Here is a 22,763-nt window from a genome sequence, read left to right as displayed (position 1 = left end):
CCTAGATTCTCAGATTCATCTTTCTTTCAGGGATGATACTTTGAATTGGATTACACCAGAATATCTGAAGTATACTTTTCTTTATCCTGAAAACATTTACAAATGTATATAAAATCTAAAATTAGGGGACAAGTTTGCTTTTAGCATTTTCATTTGATCAGTATAACAAGGATATTTGGGGTTTATAGCAGTTACAATGTTTAAGAAAATAAATTTCTTTTTTTTTTATTTTTTTAACATATATTTATTTTTAAGAGACAAAGACAGAGAACAAGTGGAGGAGGGGCAGAGAGAGGAGGAGACAGAATCTGAAGCAGGCTCCAGGCTCCAAGCTGTCAGCACAGAACCCAACACAGGGCTCGAACCCATGAACTGTGAGATCATGACCTGGGCCGAAGTCAAATGCTTAACTGACTGAGCCACCAGGCACCCCAAGTAAAGTAAATTTCTAACAAATTTTTAGAAAAATGGAAGTATAATTTTTTCTAGATAAGAAAAAAAGAGTTAAACCACTTTTGCCCCTTATTTCTGTATTTTTTAATGTTTATTTTGAGAGAGAGAGAGAGAGAGAGAGAACACATGCACATGAGCAGGGGAGGGGCAGAGAGAGGAGGAGAGAGAATCCCAAGCAGGCTCCATGATATCAGTGCGAGCCTGACACAGGGCTCTATCTCATGAACTCTGAGATCGTGACCTGGGCCGAGATCAAGAGTTGGACGCTTAACTGACTGAGCCACCCAGGCACTCCCCCCTTATTTCTTTAAAATAAAAATAAAATGGCATGAGGGGAAGCTTCTGTAAGATATTATTACTGTGTGTTCTATAAGAATCATGAAGGATATTACAGCAAAGAAAGTATGACACAATCATAAAATTCTATTTACAAGTATAGAAGTCCTTTTATTAAAAGTTTTTCCCCACATAACTACAACACAATTAGTATTATTTCTAAAATTTTATAATTTTGTAGGTGTCTATACTCATAAAATCTAGAAAAAATGGGCATGAACAGCTGGTGTAACATTAAAATGCAAAAACTAAAATAATTATACATGAAAAGATAGTCACCATTGAAGACTGAATGAGAAAAAATAGGCCCTTGTATCAATAGGATTAAAGATAGGTAAAAGGAATAACTTTGGGGGTGGGGGGGAGAAGGCATAAAATATTTTGAGGAATTACTCTGGGAATAAAATAATCTCTGACCTTGGGGAAAAATATATATGTCAATTATTATATAAGATAGGTATCTACACATATTCCCGTTACCCTCCTGTCTCACATACATTAGTAATAACATTGAGAATATCAATTAAAGTAGCTAACATCAACTCATAGAAGGATTACTGCATGCCAACCTCCATGATAAGCTAAAGTTTATTTCATTCGAGCCTTACATTAATCCTATGAAATGGCATTCACAGATAAGAAACCTGAGACTTAGAAAGGTTAGATATATAAATTGATGTTGGCTGTCACTCAGCTAGACCAAGGAGCCAAGATTCAAAACAAGAGACAGCATAATCATCCCCTTGCTTCCTACCTCCAGAGGACTGTGCTATCAGCTGTTCTCTAAAACTGTGGTCACAAACCCAAATGCCTATACAGCCAGAGAGTTACCATAAAGGAGTAAAGCTTATGGGGTCTGATTAACTTGCCAGGTTCATCTAGAAAGACAGTGGGTGCTCAATTCAGCTATCACCATGAAAGAACACAAGTATTGAAGGGCCAGAATTTCCAACAGAAGCTGGAAATGTAAAATTTGGGGACTTTTGGAATGGCCTGATTTTTCAGTTGGTAACGAATTAAATTACAGCAACAGCAACCACAATATCAGCCAAGCAAACAAAACCTTCTGAGAGCCATATGTTATATGTAGGCTAAAAACTCTGAATCCAAGAGTCTAGAACCTTAACAAGTACAGATTGAACCAGAGCTCAAAACACACTGTACCCTCATATGCCCCCCATCAGACCCAAGCAGGAAGAAGTGTTTCTGAAACACCCCACCATTTTCTTTTCCAAAACGTTCTCCCGAGGCATCCTAGAGGGTCACCTCTTTCCTCATCCTCAGAAGAAGCACAAAGTAGACAAAACCAGCCAAGCTGCAGATGCTGTCTGGACCTTCAGGAGCTCCAGTGGGCATGCACAGGGACTCACATATAGACACTAAAACCACAGAAATCCTACCTTCTCCACAATTTACAAGGCCACTTTGCAGCATTAGTATTCCACCTTCTGATGCTTGGCAAATGAGAATCTACTGAATATACTGACCCATATACCTCTTAACAAACCACACAGTAACCTGAAGTTTTGAATTTACTATTTGTAACAGCAGGACTCCCATCTTCTCTCAGCTTATGTCTAGGGAGAAAAAAAATCATATATACTTTTTCCTTTTAGTTAAACAGAGTATATCAGGACTTCATATAGAGAAATATGGGTTGGATGCTCATAATAATTTTGACCAATTGTTGTTTTGGCCCCTGACAGTTCAGAGCCCTTTCAAACTGCTCCAGTTTGAAGGAGCAGCCCTATTTAGGCCTATGTCCTACCTTCTCCTCTCATGACTACAGCTGATTGGACAAGAGTACCAAACTCTATAGCTTCCCAATGAAGCAACATCCCATTATCTGGTGGTGTGAAAGATTCATTCAAACAGATATTTTCTTTAAAAATTCTGAATTGGGAGGGGCGCCTAGGTGGTTCAATTGGTTGAGCGTCTAACTCTTGATTTTGGCTCAGGTCATGATCCCAGGGTCATGGGATCAAGCCCTGCATGGGGCTCCTCACTGAGTGGGGAGCCTGCTTGGGATTCTTTTTATCTCTCTCTCTCTCTCTCTCTGAAAATAGACATTTAAAAAAGTAAAATGAAGGATGCCTGCATGGCTCAGTCAGTTAGCGTCCAACTTCGGCTCAGGTCATGATATCACGGTTCATGGGTTTGAAACCCATACTGGGCTCTGTGCTGACAGCTCAGAGCCTGAAGCCTGCTTCAGATTCTGTGTCTCCCTCTGCCTCTGCCCTTCCCCCACTCACACTCTGTGTGTGTGTGTGTGTGTGTGTGTGTGTGTGTGTCTCAAAATAAATAAACATTTTAAAAGTAAGATGAAATGAAAAATAAAATTCTGAATGGGGAAGCATGAAAAGAATCAAGCATTTGGCAGAAGTTGAGGCCAAAATAAAACTATCTGAAATGATGGTTTTAAGTGTTTACCACACACATTTATAAACACACACTTTAAAGAAAAAAAAAACGAAAGAAAAAAAAAAGAATTTAGCATTTCCCATTCTACAGATGTAGGATAATACATCTATCTGCCCGTACAAACCACCTCAGGTCTCAGCCTGGAGTTTGTAGCGGGTAGTGTATATCCTAAGTTACTAGGATGTATTTGTTCTCTGGGCCCCCATATCCTTGTATGCAACATGATAGTATAGGGTGTCAAATAGAATGCTTTCTGTTTCCCTAAATTTGTGACTACAGTCTATAGCTGGGACCATAAAACAGGAAATACATCACATTTGAAGTGTGGAGTCAATCTCTTCTCCTTTAGAACTGACTCGGAGAAGCCATTTCAGCATAACCAGCAATGTAACACCACACTCCCCCAATATCACGCGCGCGCACACACACACACACACACAAAGTCTATATAAAGAGGCTAGAAAGGCAACAAAATGAAACACTATCCAGAACGGAAGCTCCATGAAATTATCTGTGTTATTCACTCATGTGTTGTAAGAGCAATGGAATAGCACCTGACACATAGGTTTATGCTCAATAAATATTTATTGAATGAATTTCAGGAAGGCAGAATTTCCATAAAAGTTACCCCTCACCTCACCTCTCAACACAATCACTAGTAATTTTCATGGAAGTCTGAGGGGGAAAAACAACTGGTATTGACTTCTCCACTTGGGATCCCCTGAGCCCCAGGGATCTCTGATTGCCTGAGATGTAGGGAGTAGATGAGGGAAAAAATGGTACGGCCCACCAGAGAGACAAGAAGCATTCCCTCAGGTCACTGGTAATCTTTCCGGAAGAAGGATGGCTACATGGGTGGATAAGGCCATTCAGTTTTTTACACTTCGCAACACCAGAAGACATCATTCCCAGAGGACACTGCTAGGGGGGCAGGATGGGGCAGGTGGAGGGTAGATGAGATTGAGGAATGAAAGCCTGTTCTCATGTGCCAAAGCATGGGACAGTGAAGCACACACATCAGAGGAAGTCAGCATGTGACCAGCCAGATTAAGCAATGGAATCCCTCAAGGAGCTCCTAAAGTACAGTAATGGTGGCGCCTCACCAGCCTAGCCAGACCATAGTGCAGGCAGCCAAGTCAGCCACCTCAACAAATGCTTTCAGGTGACCACACCTAAGACGAAGGGTTAATGAGCTGATGTTAACCTGAAAGAAGGTTGTGAAAGCCTGATGCCACATGGTTGCCCTAAGACCTATTTATATTCCCTTACAGAAAGCCCGTATCTAGCGATGTGAGCTATGTAGGAAGGCATTTACTCAAGGCAGAGGCTATAGAGGACTAAAGAATTCATACTGGTTGAAAACTTTATTGGTTCATCTTTTTAATATGAATTAAGTCTTTATGATCTACAGTAATGTCTCCACTTTAATTCCTGATAACAGCAGTTTGTATTTCCTTTTTTCCCTGGTAATTCTGTTTAGAGGTTTATCAATTTTATTGATCTTTTCAAAATGCCAGCTTTTTTGGCTTCATTGATTTTTCTCCGTTATTTAGTTTTATTTTATTGATGTCTGGTCTTCATTGTTTCTTTCTTACTGCTTATTTTTGGTTTAGTTTTCTCGTCTTTGCTGCTTTAAGGTGAAAGCTTAGATCATTCGCTGACGATGTTTCCTCTTTTCTAATGAAAGAACTTACATTTTCTAAGTACTATTCATCTGTGACCCATCCATTTTGATACGTTCTGCTTCCATTTTCATTCAATTCAAAATACTCTTCTAATTTCTCCTGTCATTTCTTCTTTATTCGTGGGCTATTTGAAAATCTGTCACTTAGTAGCCTAGTATTTGGGGTTCTCCAGATATTTTTCCATTGATTTCTAACTTAATCCTGCTGTGGAATATGCTTGCAAATTCTGCATATTTTACCTACATCTCAATGTATTGAGACTTGTTTTGTTGCCTACGATGTGATATATTCTTGGTGAGTTTTCCATGTGTACGTGAAAAAAATGTAGTTTCTGCCACACTGTCATTCTACTATCAGATGTTGAAATCTCCAATTATGAATGAATGCAGTTGTTTCTTTTCCATTTCATCAGTTTTTGATTGGTGTACTTTGAAGTTCTGCATAAACACTAAAATTATTAAGACTTTTTTAAAATTATGAAATGTCTCCCTTTATTCCTTGTAGTATTCTTTGCTCCAAAACTGTCTTATCTATTATTAACGTAAGCTATTCCAACTTCATTTTTATTGATGTTTACATGGTATATCTAGTTTTATACTTTATATTTTTAATTTATGTGTCTCTTAGTATTTAAATTGGGCTCAGATAATCTCCTTTTCTAGCCAACCTGAGATTCTCCACCTTTTCATTGAAGTATTTAGACCTTTTGTGATTCATGTAAATATCAATATAGTTTGGCTTAAATCATTCTTTGTTCCTTTTTCCCCTTTTTCCTGCCTTCTTTGGGAATGAGTGATATTTATTCCATTTTATCTCCACTATTGGGTATTAGCTCTGTCACCATTTGTTTTTAGAGATAACTCTAAAGTTTACAATTACATATTTACTGAACACAGTCTATCTTCAAATACCATTATGCCATTTCATAAATAGTCTACAACATAAGAGTAAACTTCCTGTCTTTTGGCTATTTTTATTATACATTATACTTTTATATAATCATTTTTATTGGGGTTCCTGGGTGGCTCAATCGGTTAAGCATCCAACTTCAGCTCAGGTCATGGTCTCACGGCTTGTGAGTTTGAGTCCCGCATCAGGCTCTGTGCTGACAGCTCAGAGCCTGAAGCCTGCTTCAGATTCTATGTTTCCCTCTCTCTATGCCCCTCCCCTGCTCATGCTTTATCTCCCTCTCTCTCAAAAATAAACATTAAAAAAATTTTTTTAAATCATTGTTATTATTTTTCTTTAAACTGTTACCTGTTAAATGTTTAAAAATGAGAAAAAGGCTGTTATATTTATCTGCATAGTCTCCATTTCTGGTGCTCTTTATTTCTTTTGCAGATCCAAATTTCTATCTGATGTCATTTTCTTTCTGCCTAAAAAAACTTCCTTTAACATACCCTATAATACAGGTCTGCTGGAGTTGAATTCTCTCAGCACTTTGTTTTCTGGCTGAAAAGTCTTTTCTTCGTGGCTTTTGAAGGATGCTTTAAAAAAACTGTTCTATTGCCTTCCTGCCTGCATGATTTCTAATGACAAGTGTTCTCTAATTCTTATTTTTGTTCCTCTGAATGAATTTCCTCTCACATTTTAAAATTGTCTCTTTATGCTTGGTTTTCAGATAATTTGATTATATTAAATTTCTCTAAATTTCTTTCATTCATTTCAGTTTCTTCATGTTTCTTCTTCTTGGGGTTGGTTAAACTACTTGGATCTGTGAGTTTATAGCTTTCATTAAATATGGAAAAAAATTTGGCCATTATTTCTTCTAATATTTTTCTTTCCCACCCCCACTTATGGGAAGTCACTTACATATATGTTAGACTGCTTGATATTGAAACACAAATTTTATTTTATTTTTTTATATATGAAATTTATTGTCAAATTGGTTTCCATACAACACCCAGTGCTCATCCCAAAAGGTGCCCTCCTCAATACCCATCACCCACCCTCTCCTCCCTCCCACCCCCCATCAACCCTTAGTTTGTTCTCAGTTCTCAACAGTCTCTTATGCTTTGGCTCTCTCCCACTCTAACCTCTTTTTTTTTTTTCTTCACAAATTTTATTTTTTCAGTCCTTTTTTCTTTGTATTTCATTTTGGATAATTTATATGTCTTCAAGTTCATTAATCTTTTCTTCTACAGTGTCTAATCTGTTCTTAATATCATTCCATGTATATTTTTATTTCAGAAACTGCATTTTTAGTCTCTAAAAGTTCAGTTTAGGTCCTTTTATACCTTCCATTTCTTTCATCATGATTATGCTTTCATCAACTACTTGTTTATAGTAACTTGTCCTCTAATGCTATCATCTGTCATTCTGATTCTGTTTCCATTGACATTTAATAATTCTCTTGACTATGGATTGTATATTCCTTTCTTGCATACCTGGTAATTTTTTATTGGATGGTGATCATTGTGAATTTTACATTTTTGGTGTTGGATTTTATTGTTGTTCTTTACATCTTTTTCTTTTTTTTTTTTTTTTAAGATTTTATTTTTAAAGGTCACCTGGGTGGCTCAGTCAGTTAAGCCAGGTCATGATCTCACAGTTCATGGGTTGGAGCTCTGAGTTGGGCTCTGTGCTGACAGCTCAGAGCCTAGAGCCTGCTTTGGATTCTGTGTCTCCTTCTCTCTCTCTGCCCCTCCCCTGTGGGCTCTGTCTCTTGTCTCTGTCTCTCAAAAACAAATACATGTTAAAAAAAAATATTTTACTTTTAATTAATCTCTACACCCAACATGGGGCTCAAATTTAGAATCTGGCCATCAAGAGGTGCATGCTGTACTGACTGAGCCAGGCAGGCACCCCTGTAGTTCTTTAAAGCTTATGGCTTTTTTCCCTCCTTGAATGTAGTTCAGTTACTTGGAATCAGTTTGATCCTTTCAAATCTTGCTCTTAAGCTTTCTCAGGGAAGGTCCAGGACAACTTGTAGTCTCAAATTATTCCTAACTCCCACCCCAAAGCCAACCCCACTAAGGCAATATCTTGCTGATGACTCTATTAAATGTTCCAATGCTCCATGTATTAAAAGATCTTTCCAGTATAATTTAAACACAAATTATGTCCAGCCTTGTATGGACTCTGAGGCAAAGTCATCACTCCTTTCTCCTTTTCTACTGTTCTTTCCCACCTTGGACAATTTCCTTGCTGGATTTTGTTATTTTATTTTAAGAAGTATTAAATTTTTATTTGTCAGGTAATTACTTAAGAATCACTTTGAGGAGCGCCTGGGTGGCTCAGTCGGTTGAGCGTCCGACTTCAGCTCAGGTCACAATCTCATGGTCCGTGAGTTCGAGCCCTGTGTCAGGCTCTGGGCTGATGGCTCAGAGCCTGGAGCCTGCTTCCGATTCTGTGTCTCCCTCTCTCTCTGCCCCTCCCCCATTCATGCTCTGTCTCTGTCCCAAAAATAAATAAACGTTAAAAAAAATTTTAATAAAAAAAAAAAAGAATCACTTTGACTCTCTCAAATCTTACTTTTAAGCTTTGTTAAAGGTGGTATGCATTAGCTTTCAATCTAGTGTTAATTTAGACCTCCTACTAAGGTGTGACCTTTCTGGGGTCTCCCTTCAATGCTCCATGTTTAACAAGGTCTTTCCACTCTGTCTGGTTGGAATTCAAACACCTCTGGGCACTGTGTGAATTTTTCCAGTTTATATTATATGCTATGTATTAATATATATTGTTATATATTACATTATAAAACTCAGTATTTTTCCATTTATAAATCCCTGGAAATTTTTCTTTTTCACTTCATGTAGTACACATGTACATATATCCATGTAATTATAAGCTAATAAATCTTTCCTTTAAAAAGGCCTATATGTATATCTACAGGTGCAGCAAGGGAGACAAGAAACTAAGGGAACTGTACTTGACCCTAGAGTTAGTCTTTTGGAGAAGACAATGTCATAGGATGGATGGTGGATGGTAACCATGAAAAGGAAAATAAAGCAGGATAAGTTTCTTGGGAGTAGTGCAAGGAAAAAAAAAAAAATAGCAGCTGGCCTAGACCTAGCCCTCAAAACTTATTTGTAGGTCTGATCAAACAAAAAGATCTACCTGAGGCTTCTCAATACCAATTGTAAACAATCTCAAGATGACTGGTTGTGACCTAAGGGACAGTGTAATGATGGGACATAATTTTTTCATGGAAAATAGGGGATAGAGACATGGCCCTCACCCTCATTTACAACAAATTTAACCAATAACCTCAGCTCCCATATACAGTTTATATGATTTGCAGATGAACCATGACTAAGAACTTTCTTTGGTCTCGGTATTCTTCCCCAAATGCACAATCTACTGGGCTCCATTTCTTACCCAATATAATTATTCCTAAGCAAAACATTATCAAAAGATATCAAGCCAGGTATTAAGGTATTCAAGTAAAAGGATTCAGGTAAGAGGCAACCCAAATATAAACAAAGGAAACCAGCCTAAAACACATTAAGTACTTAGAACAGGCCCTTCATGACTGATAATCAAGGTGAATTAACCTTCATCTTGAAACATTGATATTAATGATCCACTGTGAACAAGATGATCTCTAAAGGACCTTCTAATTGTGAAATATTATTCTGTCTTATCCATCAAACATAACTGATGGCTTAATACTACACATTTTGCAGATGACACTGTCTTTTCTTACTCAGAGGAAATATTTCAACTGTTGTCATCGTCCAAAGGTGCCACTGCTTTTATTTGTTTATCACATCATAAGATGATACTTGTCCATTACCCTTGACCTAGTCAAACCTCTACAAAAGACTTAATGATGCTATTTAGGATGCATTTCCTTGCTGCTTTGTGCAGGTGGCTTTCGCATTGTTGCATAGACAGTGACGGGAACGTCAGTTATTGTCAGGCAATGACTTCCAGGGCACCTTCGGAGTTGCCTGAATGAAAGAGCAAAGCACACGTGGTTAGATACTAAAAAGGAAATTTTTTCTTTTTTTTTTTTTAATTTTTTTTTCAACGTTTATTTATTTTTGGGACAGAGAGAGACAGAGCATGAACGAGGGAGGGGCAGAGAGAGAGGGAGACACAGAATCGGAAACAGGCTCCAGGCTCTGAGCCATCAGCCCAGAGCCTGACGCGGGGCTCGAACTCATGGACCGCGAGATCGTGACCTGGCTGAAGTCGAACACTTAACCGACTGTGCCACCCAGGCGCCCCAAGAGGAAATTTTTTCAAAGCAACAAAGTTTGAGTGCATATCAACTGCTTTAAATCATTTTGAAATCTTTGAATGTCACAATATAACACAGTGACATTGATGAGCCAGACATTTTAGACTTATGTTGCAAAGAAATTATGATTATTGACATACCCTTAATCACAGGAAATTCATAAATAATCCTCTAAATGACCATCTTGAAAGGTATACAGTGATTGCTAAATGGCAAAAAAAAAAAAAAAAAAAAAAAAAAAAAGGGGGGGGGGTGGTTGTAAATATAGAGATACATATATGGAAATTTATATATATATGCACCTTAAAATCACTTCAATTGAGTGATTTAAAAACTAGAATATGTGGGGGGTGCCTGGGTGACTCAGTCGGTTGGGCGTCCAACTTCGGCTCAGGTCACCATCTCGCAGTTTGGAGTTCGAGCCCCACGTCAAGCTCTGTGCTGACAGCTCAGAGCCTGGAGCCTGCTTCGGATTCTGTGTCTCCCTCTCTCTCTGCTCCTTTCCCGCTCACACTCTGTCTCTCCCTGTCTCAAAAATAAATAAATGTTAAGAAAAATTTTTAAAAAACTAGAATATGTGGAAAAATATAAAACCGAACATACTATTCCATGTACTATTCAAATGTTGATTGAATCCTTAAATGACATCTACTCCAAAACTACATCTAGTACTTAAATTTCTAGTCCATCATTCCCACCAGATAATCACCCAACCTCAAACATTTCTAAAGACAAGTGCTTAGTGCTTCCCAAAATAGCCCACTGCATCCTCAAATAACTCTGATTTTTAAAGTACCTACCTTATTAGGCTTAAATCTGTGTTCTAAAAGCTTCCAAGCCATGAGAAATCTAAGAGTGTAGTAATTAATGGTAAACAGCAGAAAAGTGGAACACATCCTATTTATTATAGTTTTCTTCAATTTTGCAAAAAATGATTTTGTTTTATAGAACATTCATACTCTACATCACTATCTTTCTGCTAAAGGTCAAATCAAAGCCAAAGTGACACTAAATCTGAGATAATAGTCTTCATATTTGCAGCTTTGTGCCTAGCATGTAAAAAGCACTAAAGATTTGCTTATTTAAATGAATGTTACCTTTCTTGTAACTATCAACACCAACAATCTAGCTAAAGATTTACCAGAAAATAATAACAATAAAATAAGAACTAGTCTATCTATCATTGAGACTTACAGAGGTACCAAAAACAAACTGTGCTAAGAAAACCTGGAATCGGTTAATACTAATTTCATAACAGCAAAGTTTGTTAATACTAATTTAATGGTCCCAGGCTTTTTTCTTGCTAATACTGAACATCAACTAAAGCTTATATTGATGATAGCTATTACACATTTCCTCAGCCATCAGGATGAGAAGACCATACCTGGTTGGTGACATCTCTTTCCCATTACAGGCAGCACTGGAGCTCAGCCCAGATTCCAGCCCAACTGAAGAATCTCCTCCTTCCACTGGAAACTTCCTTGGCTGGGTCCCAAACCGAAAAGGCATAATTCACAGAACACCTAGATTAGAAAGTTAAAATAATGGAGTGGGGGTGAGTTGTCTTCAAAAAGTTCTTTGGAGTCTTGTGTTATTATTTTGTCACAGTTATATAGAAACATGCTGAAAATGACGTTTTAAAATATCTTTAAAAGTATATAAATGCCACATTACACAACTCCTCCTTACTATAATTTTAAGTCTAGCAACAAATATAAAAAAGCCATTAGCTGGTAGAAGTGAACTGTGCCCTATGGTTAAATTACGGAAGTCTATTTCTACTGTGTGGAAGGAAAAAAAAAAGTTTGCTTGAAATGGCTGTTACAGTCAACAAGGTTGAGTCCCTACCACCACTCTCCACTGCCTCTCTGTCTACCTAAGCCCTTCTCTTCCTTTGAAGTATAGCCAAGCCTCCCATCCTCCATGACACCTTCCATCAACCCTCTTCCTGATGATTGTTCTTTCCCCTGCCTCTCTACATTTATAGCACCTTAGGTGAGAAAGTGCCTTGGAAGAGCTAGACTGACTATGTAACCCTAAGCAAGGGACTTGATCAAGTATGTTTCTCAAGGATAAATTGGGGACAATACTATCTACTTCCAGGGTAATCATGTGAATTAAATAAGGCAAAATGTGATTAAATGTAAAATGTAATTAAATTAGGCAAAATGTAAACCACATGTAAAATACAGTGCCTAACACATAGTCAGTGTTCAATAAATGTTAACTATTATTACCCAGCAGATGCTACTGAGCATTAGTAAATATTGTACACACACACACACACACACACACACACTCAATTTAACATAATGTATATGTGAGATATACGATAAATATGATACATGTACACACAAACACACATATACACACACACTGTTCCCACTCCTTACTTGCTAGGACCAACTCATTCGTTAAGTCTGAATTTGCATTTCACTTTCTCAGGGAAGTCTTCCATAACCACTACATTATATAAGTTTTCACAGCACTGTGTAATTTTGCTTTGTAATAGGTATCACTCTAATTCAGGATTTCTCAACTATGACACTACGGACATTTGAGGCCAGATAGTTTTTTTGTTGGGGAGGGAAGGAGTTGGCCTGTGCTTTGTAGGATATTTTTGCAGCATCTAAGGCCTCCACCCACTACATGCCAACATCACCTTTCCCCAAAAGTTGTGACAATCAAAAATGTCTCCAGACATTACCAAATGTCCCCTGGTGGAGAAGGGGAAGAAATCACCCCATGTTGAGAACCAATGTCCTAATTTTTTGTCAATGTTTTTGCTTAATCATTGTCCACCGCCCCCGCATCCCTATTTCATGTCTGTCTTTGCCACCACTGACTGAATTCTTAATACCTAGAACAGTGGCTTGCACACAGTAGTTAGTAACTAACATAAATTTACATACATTCAACAAAAGACAGGAAAAATTAAATATGTCTTATTATGGTTTCTTATGCCTAGAACAGTATTCTATGCCTAGTAAGTATTTGTTATGGTAATAATAAAATTAAAGTTTAATAATTTGAATATTATATGTAATGGTTTTTATAGACTCTGTGTTTCCTTTATAAAGGAAAAAAGTGGTATGCTCAATGACAAGTTAGTAAAACCACAGTAAAATCTATGGGTTAGTATACCTATCTAACTAACGTAGGTATGAAGTTTTAGGTAACTTAATCAAGAATACATAGACTTACCAAAATAGTCTGAGTCTGATTCCTGCAGAGGTGAATAAATCAAATGCGTCTACTGACCTTCCATAGAAGACTGGAATTGCCAAAGGAATGATGATCAAATGTTCCAGTGACACCCAGAAATTATTACATCAGAAGATTCTTTCACATAGTTTCCTATCTGCTAAAGAATAGAAGGTCACAATTCATAGCTCCAGCAGCAAGCCGAAGCTTAGCTGAAGGTTGTCTCTCAAGTTTGACAGTCTTGTTCTTGTCACTGCCTTATTCTCCAACAATATGAAATATTTTAATCTATGAATGAGCTTATGTATATTCTAAACCTACAGTCTAATCTGTACAAAATCATGAGATTCTTCTCACTTTATATCCCTTTTCCTCATTATCTTTATCTTCCAGTTTTTTCCTTAACTATTAACACAAACTAATCCAACCTGTGTCCTCATCCCACACAAGGGGCCTCAAACTGCACCTTTACACATTTCTCTTTGGCTCTTCCTATGTGGGATTCTTTACAGCCTCTCTCTCCCTAATGCCTAGACTACCTCTTCTATTTCCTCAAGAGCCTTGAAACTCCCAGATGACAGAAATAATGGCTCAATTTTCTCCCAATTGAGAAAATAAGAATACATCCTGTACTGTCCTGTTTTGTTCTCTGGACACTGAGGCTCTGTCCTCTGTTCATATCATCTTTGCCAAAGAAATGATGATCAAGTGTCCCAGTGACACTCAGAAATGACAGAATTTTTTCACGTAGGTTCCTATCTGCTAAAGACTAAAATGTCTCAATTCATAGCCTCAGCAACAAGATGCAACTCATCTTCTGGACTACCCTCCCTCTCCTAATTTCTGTATCAACAGCTTACCTCACTGAATATAATACTAAAGTATAACTCTTAAGCCACAACATTTCTCTTCAGCTAATCTTTTTTTGTTTTTCAGCGTTCATAGTTGATGGCAAACTACTAAATGACATTAAGCATTTAAATTTTCTTTCCTACCTACATTTTAGACTATTTCCCACTGCTCTGTTTTCATATGATTTGTGTTATAGAAATTGGCATTTTACATAACTAAGTTGATGTTAGACAAAATCTTACCTCTACTTCTTTTTCTTACCAGGGTGCTATCTGTGAATAGCTGATCACAATTTTCGCTTAGAGAAACCATTCAACTGACTGTGTCTTAGTCAGACAAACTGAAATAATTGCTGGCAATTGTTAGCTAATGTATCATGAGGACCTAAATATTGGATCCTTAGGATGGCAAAATTGTTTAATAGTTTACATTTTCCGGTAGAGGTGGCAGTAGAAAACCGATGGGTTTTGACATGATAATTAGGTTTGTATTTTAATACCATGTTAGCTCTGAGACTGTGAGCAAATCACTAAAAGTTTGCCTTAAAAAAAATGGTATTAATTTCTATATCATGGAGTTATTTTGAGGAATAAAAAAAATCCAACATGTAATAAAGTTGATGTCTGGGATATAAAATTCCATCAGCACATAACCTCTTGGTGCATAATTCTTGAAATCAGAGTGTTGAAACATTGATTTCACGTTTCAGCCATTGATATATTTTTAAGCTACAAAGTATCTGCATGTGAAATAATCAAAAATCCTTTAATTTACCACTATTTTTAGCTATTTGGCACAAGTTGTACCAAGTTTCTTTTTTTAGTATGGGTGATACAATGAAACAAACCAAACAGTGCTCTTAATGATGACACTTTCTAGCACTAGAGTAATATTCATCAGAAGACAAAATGAACTTGACTTTCCAGCAGATCTTCATAGAGAAATGGATGAATATGTGAAGTACCAGGGGGTGGGGGTGGTGGGTGGATGGTGAAATCTCTACATACTCCTATTCCTCATAAGCCCAAGAGTAATAATAATCTTCCAGTCCTCAGAATATTGATTCAAGAGATGCAGGAAAGGAGTAATGCTTGAACTTAGCATATCCTAAGAAAATAGATCCACTACTAGAAATAATTCATTCATACAACAAATATTTGCTACGAATCCACCACGAGCCAGGCATGTGCTAAGTGCTGAAGATAAAATATTGAGTCAAACAAACACAGTGCCTATCCTAGTAAAGTTTACAGGTTAGGTTAGTAGAGTTTACAGGTTAGGGTAGGGTATGTCCTAGACGAGGCTATCAAACAGAAATCTAAAGGATGAGAAGGCATTAACTAGCTGAAAATACAGTTGGAAATAAAGACATTGAGACAGTTGGGGTGGGGGCAAACAGAGGAAATAGCATGTACAAAAGTCATGGGCCAGTCGAGCGGACAACTGAAAATACGAAAGGCCAGCATAACCACAGCAGAGAAAATAAAAAAGAAATCATGTCAGAGAAATACGTAGAGGCTAAACCAACCAAGAACATGAACCCGCTTAAAGATTTTAGACTTTAACTTATGAGCAAGGGAGCTCACAAAAGAATTTTAATCTCTCGGGAAACATACTAGGTTTCACTTATTTTTCTGTTAATTTTCTGGTTTCTATTTATCTGATTTCGTCTACAATCTATAGTGTTTCCTTTTTTCTGTTTACTTTGGGCTTAATTTGGTTTTCTTTTTCTAGTTTCTTAAGATGGAAGCTCGGGCCATTGATTTGGGACCTACCTTCTCAATATAAGCATTTAATTCTATAAATTTCCATCAAAGCACTACTTTAGATTCTTTCCAAAAATTTTGAAATTTAGTATTTTCATTACCTTCTGTTAAAAATTTTCCTTTTGCTTTTTTCTTTGATCTGTAGGTTATTTAGAACTGTATTCTTTGTTTTCAAATATTTGGAAATATTCTAGCTAGTTTTCTCTTACTGATTTCTTACATTCCATTGTTGGCAGAGCACATTCTTCATATAATTGTAATTCTTTTAAATTTTTTTTTTAATTTTTTTTCAAAGTTTTTTTTTTTTTTTTCTAATTTATTTTTGGGACAGAGAGAGACAGAGCATGAACGGGGGAGGGGCAGAAGTAATTCTTTTAAATTTATAGAGACCTGCTTATGCTCAGAATTTGGACTATCATGGTAAATGTTCCAGCAGAATATGTTGTCATTGGGTGAGGTGTTCTATCCATGTAATTAGTTGGCTGACAGAGTTATTCAAGTCTTCTGTGTTCTTACTGATTTTCTGTATTCTTCATCAATTAATGAAATAGGATGTTGAAATCTCCAACTATAATTATGAATGTATCTGTTTCTCTTTTCTATTCTTCCAGTTTTTGCATCATATATTTTGAAGCTCTGATATTAGTTGCATAAATATTTAGTAGTGTTATGTCCTCCTGATAAACAGACAACTTTACTATTAAAAACTATCCTTCTTTATTTCTAGTAATAGTCTATGCTCTGAAATCCACTGTCTGAAATTTATATAGCTACTTTATATTCCTTAGTGTTAGTATAATTTATCTCTTGCTGTCTTTTTACTTTTAACCTATCTGGTCTTCTTTATAGTCAAAGTGGCTTTCTTAGAAACAGTATACAGTTGAGTCTTGCTTTTTCTTATCTAGTCTAATGATCTCTGACTTTTATTTAAGGAGTTTCAATTATTGACATTTAGTGTGATAGATATCATTGAATTTTCTTGCCCTCTTGCTATTTGTGTTTTTATGCTGTTCTTTGTTCCTTTTCTCTTAGTCTGTTCTTTTGAAATAACTTAGTATATTTTGTGTATCTATTCTATCTCCATTATTGGCTTATGGCTTTACAACCCTTGGCTTTGATTTTGGTTACTTTAGAGTTCATAGTATACATTTTTAACTTTTAAGTTTGCCTTAAATAACATTATACCACTTCACATACACTAAAAGAAACTTACACTAAAAGAAACTCACACTGGGATGCCTGGATGCCTCAGCCAGTTAAGTGTTTGACTTTGGCTCAGGTCATTATCTCACACTTCATGAGTTCAAGCCCCACATTGGGCTCTCTGCTGAGCCTGCTTCAGATCCTCTGTCCCCTTCTCTCTCTGTCCCTCCCCTGCTCTCTCTCTCAAAATAAAAGAAACTTTAAAAATTCTTTTTAAAAACAAACTCACATTGAAAGAATCATTTCCCCTTTCCTACCCTGTATTATTTTGTCATACATTCTACTTGTATATTCTTTATTATATATTATAAACCCTATAATGCATATATTTATAAGTTTCTCTTTAAGCAACTATTTTTAAAGAATTTTTTTAAAAACAAGAGAAGTCTTTTATACTCACCCACATTTTCAGTGTTTTTATTCCCTTGAGTAGGTCCGGATTTCCATCCAACATGATTACCCTTTTATCTGAATGAATGTTTTCATTTAACAGTTCTAGTCTACTAGTGATCAATTCATTCCATTTTTGTATGTTTTTACTTCATCTCCATTTTTTTAAGTTTATTTATTTATTTTGAGAGAGAGAGAGAGAGAGTATGAGCAAATGGGGAAGGGTCAGAGAGAGAGGGAGAGAGAGAAATCCCAAGGAGGCTCCACATGGTCTGAGCAAAGCCCGACACGGGGCTCAAACTCATAAACTGTGAGATCATGACCTGAGCCAAAGTCAGATACCAACTGACTAAGCCACAAGGCACCCCAATTCATCTCCATTTAAAAAAAATTTTTTTTTTAACATTTATTTATTATTGAAAGACAGAGAGAGACAGAGCATGAGCATAGGAGGGGCAGAGAGAGAGACACACACAGAATCTGAAGCAGGCTCCAGGCTCCAGCCACCAGCACAGAGCCTGACGTGGGGTTCAAACCTGCAAATCGCGAGATCATGACCTGAGTGGAAATCAGACGCTTAACGGACTGAGCCACCCAGGTGCCCCTCATCTCCATTTTTGAACAGTATTTCATTCTCCATTTTGAACAGCTGAGTATAAAATCCTAAGTCAACAGTTTTGTTTTGTGACGCTTTTTATTTTTTTAAGTAGCTAAAGATTTTTGCTCAAGTTTTCTGACTTGCATTGTTTCCAAGAGTGTGCTTTTATTCTTAACTTTGTTCCTCTTTATGTAGTGTGTCTTTTTTCCTCTGAGTGCTTTTAATATTTTTCTTAGCCACTGATATTAATTTGATTATAATGTGCTTGGTGTGGCTTTATTCCTGTATCCAAAGTTTCATTGAGCTTCTTGGGTTTGTGGGTGCATAATTTTTATCACATGTGAAAAACTTTTCAGACATTATCTCTTCAAGTATGTTTTTGTTTCCTCCTTCTGGAACTCCAGTTACACAGCTCATATAAAGCTGTTTGAAATTGTCCCACAGTTCACCCATCTTTTTTTATTATCTTTTGATTGTTTCATTTTGGATAGTTTCTACTGTTACATCTTTAAGTTCACTTAAATCTTTAAGTTCACTACTCTTTTCATTTGCAATGTCTAATCTGCTCTTAATTCCATCCAGTGTATTTTTTCATTTTAGACACTGCATTTTTTAACTCTAGAAGTCTGACTTGGGTCTTTTATATTTGTGCCTTCTTAATCTTTTCATGCTTCCCTCTGCCTTTTTGAACATATGGAGGACATTTATGTTATTTTAAAGTCCTTGTCTACTAATTCCTTCATTTGTGCCATTTCTTGGTTTGTTTTTACGGATTCCTTTACATCATCTGGAGTGTGGTTTTCTACATCTTCGCAGATCTTGCAATTTTTCATTTGATGCAGACATTGTGAATTTTATGTTGTTGGATGCTGGATTTTATTTTTAGTCTTCTAAGCACTTTCAGGTTTTGATCTGGGACAATTATTTGGAAATAGCTTGGTCCTTTGAAGGCTTGATTTTGTGTTTTCCTAGGCTAAATCAGGACAGCCTTTCATCTACGGCTAATTTGTCTCTACTGCTGAGGCAGTTCCTTTACTGTACTCAACTCAATACCGCCAGATATTACAGGGTTCTTCCACTCAAGATGTTGGGAATGTAAACTAGTTCCGCCCTTGTGTGTACTCCCAAAAATGTTCTGCCTGCTTCTTCCAGTGGTTCATTCCTCAGTATGGGTAGTTTCCCCACATGCACATACTGATCAGCACTCAGTGTAAGGCTCATTGAAATTCCCTGAAGGTCTCCAGAGCTTTCTCTATACTCTCACTGCTCTCTTGCACTTTGCTCTGGAAATTCTAGCTGCCTTTGTGCCCCAGAATTTTCAATTCTGTCTCCCCAACTCAGGATGGCTCCCGGGCTGTGTGTGGGCTCTATTCATTAGAAAGAAGTCACTAGGTCCAGTCCAGACTCAAGCAGAGGGGATTACACAAAAACAGAGGGCAGAGATCATTAGGTACCATCTTAGAGGTCGCCTACCACAGAAGCTGTATTCTGTCATGTCTGAGAACGCTTGTAATGTACTTATGAATGTTGTTTATCAAATATTTCTAGCTTTCTGTCTTCTGGAAATTGCAATTCCTGGCCCCCTCGTGATTACTCAGAGCCCATGTGACTAGTTTTGGTGGGTTAACAACAGCCATTAACTGCAGTGTAAGATCCTCTTTCTCTCTGCCACAAAAGCCAAGAATGTACGAAATCGTGGTAGCTCAGCAACCTGGGCGCCAGGGTGAGGAAAACGTAAAGCATAGTCACAGATACCTCCCAAAAGACATGGATCATGTGCCAAAAAAACAAACCTTTATTGTTTTACACGGCTGAGATTTAGGGATTAGTGTTTACCATAACTTAGCAAAATGTATCATGACTTCTACAGACTTAGGTCCAGACTTAAGAACTGCCATAACAAAAATCTGAAATATGTCAGTAGGATAGTGGTCAGGCAGCAGGTGACAAGGAAACTGTTACTGGAAGCTGAAAGGACAGTTATTTATGTTATTGGTGACAAATGTACTGGGAAAAAAAAGTCTTTGCAAAATTCCTGTGATAACCTAGAAGACAGATGATTTACTGATGAATTTGAATTCTAGGGGAAGAGGTGAGAACACAATGTTGGTAACACGTTGGTTGCTGTGCTTATGCTTGACAAGTTATATGAAAGAGAGATGGGCTCAGAAATGCAGTGTGCCAACAGGACTAAAAATGAATAGAGCCTCACAAATTCTAACTTTATTTAAGTCGCAACTGGGAAAATTAAGAGTCTAATTTTCTTGGAACACGTTGTATGCCCCCTCAGAACTCTGTAATAGATGTTCGAAGTCGTCCAGTACTAAATGTACTCTACAGGAATCCAACAAATCCTGTTTTTTCTCCACCACTACCTACTTCTTTCTCTTGACTGGGTACCCAAAGAATTCTTTCATCCTGAAAACTGAGTGGCTTAACTAGGCTCTATCCTCGTGTTGACTGTCCGAGAGAAATTTTTCCATGGATCGTGGTATATCCTCTTTTTACCGAAATATAATTAACATATCCTATTATATTAGTTTTAGATATTTCTATACATTACTCAGTATTCATCATTATCAGTGTACTCTATTTTTCTTATAATCCTTAATCCTGGTTTCTTTTAATCTACAGATTTTCTTTCCTTTAGTATGTTTTATATCAGTAAGGACATTTCTTCTTCCAGTTGCTGTGTTCTCTATTCAGGGGCGCTTATTAATCTTATGTTGAGCTATCTTTGTCTCTTTCATAGACATTACCTTCTAAGAGCTCTAATACCTTCGTCCTTGCCTCAGGATTCTCGTGATTCTCTCAGACTTCTCATCTACATCAGTAATTTGATTTTCAGCTCTCTAGTCTGCTCCCTCGTGCTTCTAATTCTTCTTTTCTAAAACTAGTTTTTCCACTTACAGCTAGAATTTGAAAGGTAACTTATATATTTTTTTTTTCACTGTGTTTGTATCAGAGGAGGTATACTAGAACTCCGCTAGAGCTGTGTACAGCTCTCTACATCCAACCCCCAGGACGGCCTGGGTTCTGCTCGCTCTATCTATGGAACTTGAATAGCTTAAATGAGGTCTCAATCCAACTAATTAGGAATGTATTCAACTCCAGGATACGCTCAAATATATGACTTCGGTGTGGACTCCTGGAAACTATAAATCCTAGAAAGTTCTTCTGCTTGTACATATGGTTGGTATATAAGGTTCTGCCTTGATTCTTAAGCAGAATCGCCTGTTAGTCGGATGCTTTCCAGACTGAAGTTATAAATGAGACTTATTTGGACTGTTGTTGCTGTTGTTGTTGTTGCTGTTGTTAGGACTTTCTTAATTTAACTTGTTCCCATGTATGACCTCTGGGGAATACTGACTTGGACCTAACCACAGTATGAGAGATAGGGCTCTGAGAGGCCAGAATACCAGATGAGCTGGCACCATAACTCACTGGCATAGACCTACTTCCATCACTGCCAACAAACTGGACCAAACTTTGCAAATTCTGAAAGCCCCAGACCTTGGAAATTCAGCACCAAGACATGAAGTGACGTGTTGGATGTTCTAGACTGCACCTCGGCCCCTGACTCCATGCTCACCAATAAGCAGTTAAGAGTAAAATTCAGCAATTGCAAAACATTCTTGATTAAAGCATTTGTAGACAATATGAATTTCAGTAAAGAAGTGCTGGGGTTCTTCATTGAAATCTGGTCTAAATTGATCAGAGTTCAGAGTATTGTTCAGTGTTTGACAATTTTCAGTACTTGGTAATTTTCAGGAATGCCTGATTTTTTTTTTTTTTTTTTTAGTCTTCTTCCTTCCATCTAGTTTACATAAATCAAATGCCTAGTTTTAATTTCATCTCTTCCACCAGACTTCTATTGACTGATCTACATCCTCATTCACTGAATCCTTACAGTCAGCAACACACAGTATTTTTTTGTTAGTATTTCACGTGTGCCTTAAGATTATACGCTTCTTGGAGCTGGATCTATGCCTTGATTTCTTCTGAATATCCTAGAGGGGCTAGAAGTTAATGTTGGGGTGTGCCTGGGTGGCTCAGTCGTTTGGGCGTCCGACTTCGGCTCAGGTCATGATCTCGCGGTCCGTGAGTTCGAGCCCCGCGTCGGGCTCTGTGCTGACAGCTCAGAGCCTGGAGCCTGTTTCAGATTCTGTGTCTCCCTCTCTCCCTGACCTTCCCCCATTCATGCTCTGTCTCTCTCTGTCTCAAAAAAATGAATAAACGTTAATTTAAAAAAATTTTTTTTTTTAAATAGAAGTTAATGCTGGAAGCATACAGCTTCAACGAACAGTGACTGGGTCTCTGAAGCGTTTTGTCAAAGTGTATAAACAGCCTAGTTTCGGGTGTACCCTGACACGCCTATTTGGGGTTTCTTTGTGCTCATCTACACCGTTTTCTGTTAGAACAAAGAGCTTGTTGGCTAGACGCATTAAAGCAGCGTCCCAGGGTGTTGAGACTGAACAAAAACTAGACCTCTGATAACCCATAAGCAGTTTTAAAGACATACATTTTTAAATCCCACTCCAAAGCCTAGTTACCCGCCAGTTACCCCGGCCTCTGGAGCTGCCGAAGCTCAAAGATGTTGGCAAGCAGTTAGGATCCAAGGTCCTGAGGCCCAGTCGCTATGGTAACGGTGGGACGCAAGTGCGCTT

General features: G+C 37.4%; 1 protein-coding gene across 2 annotated transcripts; it reads right to left on the bottom strand.

Moving 5' to 3' along the window:
- Positions 1-9,567: 9,567 nt before the first annotated feature.
- Positions 9,568-22,763, bottom strand: FAM229B (family with sequence similarity 229 member B). 2 transcript variants are annotated; one of them, XM_040474415.1, is made up of 4 exons: positions 22,650-22,762; positions 13,288-13,447; positions 11,468-11,606; positions 9,568-9,790 (listed from the first exon to the last, which is right to left on the bottom strand). In XM_040474415.1, the coding sequence occupies exons 3-4, from the start codon at positions 11,590-11,592 to the stop codon at positions 9,673-9,675; spliced, it is 243 nt and encodes an 80-aa protein (XP_040330349.1). In that variant the 5' UTR covers positions 11,593-11,606; positions 13,288-13,447; positions 22,650-22,762; the 3' UTR covers positions 9,568-9,672. The 2 variants fall into 2 exon arrangements, with proteins under 2 accessions (XP_040330349.1, XP_040330350.1); XM_040474416.1 differs by lacking the exon at positions 13,288-13,447 and having other exon boundaries at positions 11,468-11,605; positions 22,661-22,763.

The sequence above is a fragment of the Herpailurus yagouaroundi genome, unplaced genomic scaffold, assembly GCF_014898765.1.
Source record: "Herpailurus yagouaroundi ecotype Mexico unplaced genomic scaffold, PumYag 139, whole genome shotgun sequence".
In the NCBI taxonomy this organism is placed as follows: Eukaryota; Metazoa; Chordata; class Mammalia; order Carnivora; family Felidae; genus Herpailurus; species Herpailurus yagouaroundi.
This window is presented reverse-complemented; position numbering and strand designations above follow the sequence as displayed.